This window comes from Misgurnus anguillicaudatus, chromosome 24 (assembly GCF_027580225.2).
Source record: "Misgurnus anguillicaudatus chromosome 24, ASM2758022v2, whole genome shotgun sequence".
NCBI lineage: Eukaryota > Metazoa > Chordata > Actinopteri > Cypriniformes > Cobitidae > Misgurnus > Misgurnus anguillicaudatus.
In genome coordinates this window covers 15,783,171-15,791,986 of record NC_073360.2, presented here as the reverse complement: position 1 = coordinate 15,791,986, position 8,816 = coordinate 15,783,171, and the positions used below count along the sequence as shown (strand labels likewise).

Below are 8,816 nucleotides of genomic sequence, written 5' to 3'. Positions count from 1 at the left end.
AAGAGATCAGTTTAGCAAGTCAGACGATTAAAAAAACGAAACCGGAAGTAAGGTTCGGATCCAGACGTGTATCACGTGCGTCCGATGAAACCGTCTATAGAAATTCCTGAAACATCAGCTGGACCCTTAATTGAAATAAAACTTTCCGAAACTTGTAGGAACCCTGGCGAAGTGCATTCGGCACAGAAATACTCTGTAACACGCCCAATTGCTTTTTTGACACTTTGCCTACGTTTAGCATGATGAAACAACTCTATAACTGTGTTAATACGTCAGAATGCATGAAATACCACCACGCCTTTAATAATATATACTTATGGCACCAATGGACTTATTTGACCATGCTCCATGTGATTAAAACTCCTGTTTTAGTTGTGATATGTCTTTCAAAGCAAGAAAGCTTTAATGTGAATGAAGCACAATAGATCATATACACTGAGACAATGGCTGAATGAACACGAAGCAAGTCCGCTATATGGTTACTCGGATCAGAAGAGACTGAAATAACTGAAACAAAGTTAACCTGAAGCAAATTTAATGTGTGTTGTGCGTTTTTAAATGGTAAGAGTTTTTGCAAAAATGCGATTCCGGAAATATTCAAAGGCGTTGAGCAACCTTTAGATATTATAGGAACAATTTAACATTTTGCACAGTGTGTTTTGTTGATATCGTAACACATTTAGGGGGTGAGTGTTGAACATTTAAAAAAAAATTGACCCATTATAAGGACCACCCTAGGGATTATATTGTATATTTTAATGTTTTTGTTCTCACAATTTTGATTTCAAAGTTTTACATGGTCAAACTGATAAAAGGCAAGTGCATAACTTTAATTGTCAGGGTTTCTTTACTTTCCATCCAATTTTCCCCAATGGTGCATTGCAAAATGATCACGATAAGAATACTGGGCAGTATTGTTGATGTCTTTCATACATTTTATTCAAGAAAAAACACATACCCCTGGTTTCACAGACAAGGCTTAAGGCTAGTCCTATACTAAGACACATGTTGGAGCTGTCCAACTAAAATAAAAACAAAAATAAGCCAGTGCCATTCATTTGTCTCAAGATACACACCAGTAACATCTTTTTCCTAAGGCATGTTTATAAAAGGTGCTTAAACTTCAATCTTAATTTAACTAATTTAACTATTTAAGCCTTGTCTGTGAAACCAGGCCTTAGTATAATTTAAATCTGTCTTTTCTGTGATCTCTTTTTTCTATTTCCTAACAACAGAAGTTGCCTCCTGCCTTCAAACAGCAGTATACTAGCAGCCATCGCAGAGTTCAGACTCTGTACTCCTGCAGCCATTGGCACAAAGAGTCTTCTACCCTCCGTTTTCTCAGCCAATCGTAGTGCCTCCATACTTAATCCGTGCGTTTCTCCACCAATCACTAGTGCTGCGTTTTTCTGAGCCCACCTCTCATAGTACACCTGATGCTTCACACGTGGCAGTAAAAGTTCATCATCTGATTCCACATCAGAGTCGCTTTCAGTGTATTCATCTGAACTGCCATTTTCTGGTTTTGGATTTGCCTCAGATGCAGGGTTTTTTGGAAAACTATTAAAGGTATCTGCTACGTGAACGGTCACATCCGTGGGCAAGTGGTTGGAAATGTCATCCCAATCTAAATTAGGAAAGACGGGGAGGCGGAAATGAGCTCCCATTGCTGCACGTAGAACCTTTGGTTCCCAAGCATCCACACAACCTGAAAAAACAATGTTTGATGTGAACAGCATAACTATTAGTTAACTTTATTATTGTGCAGACAAGTACTGAACAAATTAAACTTAGTTAGCATCAAACAAATTTAAACTTATGTAAGGAATAATTGACGACGGACTGTTGAATTATTCGGAAATGATGCACACCCAAGGTGGTAATGCGGCACGACGTGTAGTGAAATTAATCAAATAATTCAAAGGACCGGAGTCAATTATTCTGCTCGGTTACCACAGACATTGCTCTGATGGTAATTTTAAAGATATTTGACAGGTCAGGTGTGCAGTTATTGAAAAATAATGCACACTCGTGGAACATTTCTCAACCAATCAGAATAAAGCATATACAACCCTGTGGTATAATTAATAGTAGTACATAATGCATGTTATAATAAAAAAACTAGTTTAGTTATAATAAATATGTAAATGATCTCTTTCCATTCTCTCTTTTGGCAAATCATATGCTATACAGTTATTAACATACTGTACCTTTAGTTAGGAGAACACGGTCACAGCCTGCAGCTGCGGCACACCGTAAGATTGTCCCAATGTTCCCAGCGTCCCGCATATTGTCACATATTAGGAACAAAGGAACCGACTGAAGTCTCGCATCCTTTGGAAATGCCAGACGAGAGGCATCGGGTTTTGAAAATATGGCTGCAAGTTAAAGGAGACATATCATGAAAATCAGATTTTTTTCCATGTTTAAGTGCTATAATTGTGTCCCAAGTGCTTCTATCAACATAGAAAATGTGTAAAAAAAACAACAACAACCCAGTAACTTAGTTTACGCAAACCATTCTCTGCAAGCATGTGAAAAAATAGGTTATTGGAATTTGGCTCCCCTTGTGATGTCAGAAGGGGAAATACCACCCCTTAATCTGCACTAGCCAACCACAGCATTGCCATTTAGTGCAGAGATTAGCTAATTTGCATTTGAAGGACACACCCAAAACTGCACATTTTTGCCCCAAACCACAGCTTGTGCCTAAAATCTGAGGGAAATGCTAGGTGAAGAACAATGGGGTAAGCCTAAACTTCCCATGGCCCGCAATCCTCAAATCTGATCTGTTATTGGAATGTTTTGTCAGGGTCAACAATGATATTGATCTAGGAACATTTCTCACATGGCAAAATCAGGAATGCTCACAATTAATAGTGTTTGTGTTTGAGTAGGGTGTGTGAAATTCGTCCACTGACCAATAACACCTTGTGGAGTGACCAGGTCAGACCAGGTCTTCATGTCTTCATACTTGACTTTGATTAGTTTGGCCTGCTGTAGTTTATCTAGAGGGAGTTCTTGTAGTCGCTCCAGTGAACTGAAGAAGATCATCTGAGGAGATGCACCAGCAGCAAGAGCATCACAGATCAGACGCCTCCCCTCCAGCAACACCTTACCTTCCTTATCACGAAATGCTCTGGAGTGCCCAACACTGGCCACATGCCTGAGGAGATATTGAAATATCTGAGGTCTGGTTTTTAATTGTAGATCTATATTTGACCTGTGATTGATAACAACGTATGTTATCGTACTTACACAGACTCAATAGGCTTTATGCCCAGCTGAAGTACTTCCTGAACTTCAGCCAGCTCCTTGTTTCCTGTCTGCCATTACTGGACAAACTAATTAATCCAAGTGTGTCTGATTATTGTTGTTCTGACAACTGAGGTCAGGCACACCTGGATTAATCAGTTTGTCCAATAATGGCAGACAGGAAACAAGGAGCTGGCTGAAGTTCAGGAAGTAGTGCAGCTGGGCATAAAGCCTATTGATTTTGAATTTTTGATTTGTCTGTGCATGTAAATTCTACATTGTGCCTTCTGTAAGCTGCTTTGCAACAATGTTAACTGTGAAAATTCCTATCGATAAAAATTATATACAATTATTAATATTATTACAAGTTTCATAAAATAAACACAAAGAAAATAAAGATATTGTTTAAAAAATATTCTTCCGCAAAGCAATGTGGTTCTAGTTGCCAAGCAACACAGACGCAGTGGCGCAGTAATACTTTGGTAATACTCACGTGTGCATGTTTTTAGACGAGCGAACGCACCACATCTACCCGCAATCAAGAACCGTAGTACTATTAAGTATAATCTACAATTTTTCATTCTCCATCAATACTTATCTGCATGCTCTGACAGCTCATGTACTTACGCGAGTCTGTTATCCCCTGCAGGGGCCTTTTCGAAGCGCAGTCCACAAAGTTTGTCTTTGGTAGTGTGCGCAGACTCGTCTACATACACACGACTACTATACTTCTTGTTGACAACTGCCTCTGTTATTTTCTCCTTAGTGTATTTACCACCAACCCTTTTGTCAGTCTTTATAACACTGTCTCTTAAGAGCTTCTCGTGATTGCTTTTATTAGCTGGTTCATTTGACTTAATTCGTGTTTCTCGCTCGCCATTTGGATATAGAACAGACACGGGTCTCCGGCGAAGAGCTCGGGCATACCTCCTCGAATCCACAAAGATTTGGTTATACCCTCTTAATAACAAACAATGTTCCCTTAAAATAACACATCCACGGCTCACGTTGTACATGAGCGCTGCCATGTTTTATGACAGTTACTACGTCATCGGCAAATGGACTGTACCACGGCATAACGGGGAAATAATAAATCAGTTTAAAAATAATAAATAGTTGATTCTGATTTACAATATCAGATGTTTAATGTGTGAAATTGTGTTCTTATACATATTATTTCAATTATAAATGCTGAAATAAAAATGCACATAAAAGTTTAAATAAAAATTGGTTTCGTCTGTTTGTTGAAGGCCAGAGCAATCGATCGGAAGACACGCAAATGTCTGTTATGATCGTATTTCTACAGCAAAAGTCTTTTAAACATTATAATGGGACTTAGAAGAGCTCTGCATTTTGTGTTTAAAGTAGGAGATAGGACCAAAACTGCCACTTTTTACAGAGATGTCTTAGGAATGAAGGTAGGAGAGCTGTCTCCCAAAAATACTGTCATTTTTTTTCGAAACCCTTTGGGACTTTGCCTCCTGCAGATTAGATATTTACATTTATGCATTCAACAGACGGTTTTTCGGTATCGACTTCTAATGCATTCACATGATTGTTGTATCAGGGAGGGTGTTTTCAGGGAATCGAACCCATGGCCTTTGTGTTTCTAACATTGTGCGCTACCAATTGAGCTACAGGAATACTACAAGGCAGTTGATGATGTAACGTCGCATGTTTCTTTCTATGTATACAGACTGAAAATCCAGATGCATAAACAAAACAAACTTTATTTTACAGGTTCTGCGTCATGAAGAATTTGAGGAGGGCTGCAAGGCGACCTGCAATGGGTTAGTTAACTTACATTTAAATTTGTACTACATCCACTTGGTGTAGTGCTGAAAACAGCACCCCTGCCAGATTATGCCCCCTCTCGTTGAAACTGCCGCCTGATTTTTAACCCCACCACCATGCCTAATTCTAACCCCAACCGTGGTAGGAGGGGGGGGGGTATAATCTGGCAGGGGTGCTGTTTCAGCATTACACCAGTTGTTATTAAAAACATGTCAGTAAATAATTAGACACGAAATATAGATTTTAAAGTCATTTGTTACAAATTCAAACCTGGCATGGGAAAGGAGTATGTGCGTGTACATCCCAGCAAACAAAAATTTTGGTTAGCTGAGGATACATGTGTATATCTTATAAGTAGTACCAGTTAATGACTTGGAATTAGGGTATTTCCTACCTCAAATTTGGGATTAATTTCTGAATTAGATGTGCAGTGTGTAATTTTTAAAAGGATCTCTTGACAGAAATGCAAAATAATATACAAAACTATATTTTTAGGGGTTTATTCAGACCATTTTATAATGAACCGTTATGTTTTTATTACCTTAGAATGAGACAATACACTATGTACAAATTGTACATACACTGAGGGTCCCCTTACGTGGAAGTCGCCATTTTGTTCCGCCATGTTTCTCCAGAAGCCCTTAACTGACAAACTTTTTTACTAAGTTGTCTCAGATGATGACACTTTTTTTTGGTGGTGGCTATCGTAGCTTCTCTATGCGTTTCAAAAGCGATGGGTGAGAAGTGGACTGAGCCGTTGGTTGCAATTCGCAACCTCACCACTAGATGCTGCTAAAATTTACACACTGTACCTTTAAGCATAGATATGTTTATAAAGGCTAGATTGCTCAAGGCGGAGTCCCTAACGGCATCACCTGGCGGCCATCTTACAACAGGGCGCTCGCTCACTCGTAGCATTGAGTTTAATGGTGCAGGTACTTTTAAATGACCATAACTTGCTCAATTTTCTACCGATTTTCAAACGGTTTGGGTTTTTACAAACGTTATTAACGTGGCTATAATTCTGGATGCTTTAACATGTTTCATGAATTTATTTTTTATTTTTAGTATAGGTATGCAGTGTCATAGGTACATCTTTGACGTTTATAACAAACCAAACCGTTTGAAAATCGGTAAAAAATTAAGCAAGTTATGGTCATTTAAAAGTACCTGCATCATTAAGACTCAATGCTACGAGTGAGCGAGCGCCCTGTCGTAAGATGGCCGCCAAAATGCGGACGTTGCACTCAATTGGCCAGCAGCGCGGACGAGCCATCTAGCCTTTATATACATATCTATGCCTTTAAGCACCATTAAAAAAAATTGTAACATTAAAGAGCACCAATTATCTGATTCACGATTTTACAATCAGGGACTTGCCGCTTTTCAAATCGATGAGTTTTGAACATGATACAGTGCGTTTCAGGAAGAGAGGGAAACCTGGAGCTACAAAAATGTACGGTATGTTGAAAGTAGTGTGTTTTTAACCATAAACCACACAAACACATTGTATTATACCAAATACACAAAATAGCGTTGTTTTACCAATTAAATAGGTTCCCTTTAATATTACAACTTACAACAATAGAGTGCCGTTTCAGACATTGTTTCCAGGTTGAGGTGGGAAATATCCTAAATCTGAGTTGTCTGGACCGTTGCATAACAGATCTCAACACGTTGCGACTGACCAATCAGAATCAAGCATTCCAGAGAGCCGTGTACTGAATGAATAGAACAACCTAATTAACACTCTGTAATACAAATATATGACCAATCTTAACATTGCTGTGTTATTTTGTGTTGCATGCATGTTTTTAGTCCATATGATGGAAAGTGGAGTAAAACCATGGTGGGATTTGGACCAGAAGATGACCACTTCGTTGCAGAGTTGACTTATAATTACGGAGTGGGTGAATACCGCCTTGGAAATGACTTTTTGGTAAAAAAAATTATTTGAAATGACTGTATATAAAATACATTTTCTGTGAAATAAGTGTCAGGATGTAAATCAGGCACTCTTAAGTCTTGACTTATATTCTCACTATGCATTGTTAGGGTTTAACTTTGCAGTCTAGTCAGGCTGTGAGTAATGCAAAGAGGTTAGGCTGGAATCTTACTCCAGTTGGAGATTCCCTGTACATGACAGAAGCTCCAGGAGGATATCGCTTTTACCTTATAGACAAAGATCAGCCAAACTGTGGTGGGTATATTAGCACATTTGTGTGTTTGGTAAATGTAGCAATTAAGTGTGCATATATTTTATATTTTTCGTGGTAAAGATCCTGTCCAGAAAGTTTCCCTCGCTGTGTCTGATCTGCAACGTTCTGTTCATTATTGGTCTTCCCTGCTGGGAATGAAAGTTATTGAGAAAAACGAGGACAAAAAGACTGTCTTGATGGGATTCTCAGATAATCAGGTTTGGCTAAAATGATCCATTTATTATATTTTTGGCAATAATTAAATTTTGAGGACATGCCATTCATCTAGATCTCAAAGCTCATATCTCACAAGGAAATTATGCAGCAAAGTGTTAATTTTTTGTAGTGTAAGCTGGAGCTTCAGGACATTGGAGGCAAAGTGGATCATGGAACTGCTTTTGGTAGGATCGCATTTGCTTGCCCCCGAGATCAAGTGAGAAAATTCACACTAAATTCACAATAATTGCTTTAATTTAAGTTTATTGTTCTTTTTAGTGCAAGTTTTACTTGTTATAATTAAAAAGTCCCTATTTTGGCAGTTACCAGACATTGAGGGCTTAATGAAAAAAGAAAACCATAAAATCCTCACCCCGCTCGTGAGTCTAGACACACCTGGAAAAGCCACGGTGGAAGTTGTCATTCTTGCAGATCCTGTGAGTCTTTATGGTCTAAATGCTAAATCTTTGGCGTAATGTATTTTTAGCTGACTCTGATCTTGTAGGATGATCATGAGATATGTTTTGTGGGAGATGAGGCATTCAGACAGCTCTCTGCAATGGACCCCAGTGGAAATGAATTACTGGATAAGGTAATGATTCTCTGGACATTACCCAGATAAAATAATGCTTATGTTGTACTTTTAACCCTCGGCTGTTTTATACTTGGTGTTTTTTACAGGCAATGGCTGCAGATAAAAGTGACGAGTGGTTTGCCAAACACAACAAACAGAAAGCTTCAGTATAAAGACATAATTGAGACTGCTTGAAAAGAATCAAGATGTCCAGACAGTCAGCTAAATGTCGTCACTGTTTTCTAATTTAAATTCAGTTGTTTTATAAAACTGAAAAAAATATTACTTTTTTTGCATTCTTTAAATCCTAAACACATGAATGTTTCTACTTCTGTCCAATATAATAAATATGTATTGTGTGTAAATAACTAAATTAAGCCAATATAATTATATTATTTTTCTCTATATGTAAATATGTTTGCTGGAAATGACAATAATAAATTATAAGTACTTTCACAAGCACTGACTATTTCATATGTGTAGTATTCACAGAATTCCTGTCACGTCCCAAGGGACAAAGAAAAAAGGCAGAAACCTTTCTTATTTGTATTATTTATTATTTGGTTGACCTCCAGAGATGAGCATTGTAATTCTTGAGAAACCTAGGACAAACACAGTGGTTAAAGCCATTGTTTTAGTGCAAGATGAGCTATACCTGAGATAAACTTGACTGTCCATGTTATAAAACTGCAAATCGTTTATAACACTTAAGATTATACATCTTTAAATAAGTTTTTGTCTGAAAATGAAAATGATTACTAAATCATCTTTGGTAACAC

The 8,816-nt window shown here is 37.9% G+C and overlaps 2 protein-coding genes across 2 annotated transcripts; one reads left to right on the top strand and one right to left on the bottom strand.

Annotated features, from left to right (window-relative positions):
- Positions 1 to 739: 739 nt before the first annotated feature.
- Positions 740 to 4,306, bottom strand: mrm3a (mitochondrial rRNA methyltransferase 3a). The gene is made up of 4 exons (XM_055196129.2): positions 3,883 to 4,306; positions 2,922 to 3,166; positions 2,211 to 2,378; positions 740 to 1,708 (listed from the first exon to the last, which is right to left on the bottom strand). Exons 1-4 carry the CDS (start codon positions 4,281 to 4,283, stop codon positions 1,188 to 1,190), a joined length of 1,335 nt encoding a protein of 444 aa, XP_055052104.1. The 5' UTR covers positions 4,284 to 4,306; the 3' UTR covers positions 740 to 1,187.
- A 179-nt stretch (positions 4,307 to 4,485) lies between these two features.
- Positions 4,486 to 8,456, top strand: glod4 (glyoxalase domain containing 4). The gene is made up of 9 exons (XM_055196139.2): positions 4,486 to 4,673; positions 4,996 to 5,045; positions 6,868 to 6,988; positions 7,105 to 7,249; positions 7,329 to 7,465; positions 7,594 to 7,680; positions 7,787 to 7,900; positions 7,969 to 8,055; positions 8,145 to 8,456. The coding sequence occupies exons 1-9, from the start codon at positions 4,584 to 4,586 to the stop codon at positions 8,208 to 8,210; spliced, it is 897 nt and encodes a 298-aa protein (XP_055052114.2). The 5' UTR covers positions 4,486 to 4,583; the 3' UTR covers positions 8,211 to 8,456.
- Positions 8,457 to 8,816: the final 360 nt, after the last annotated feature.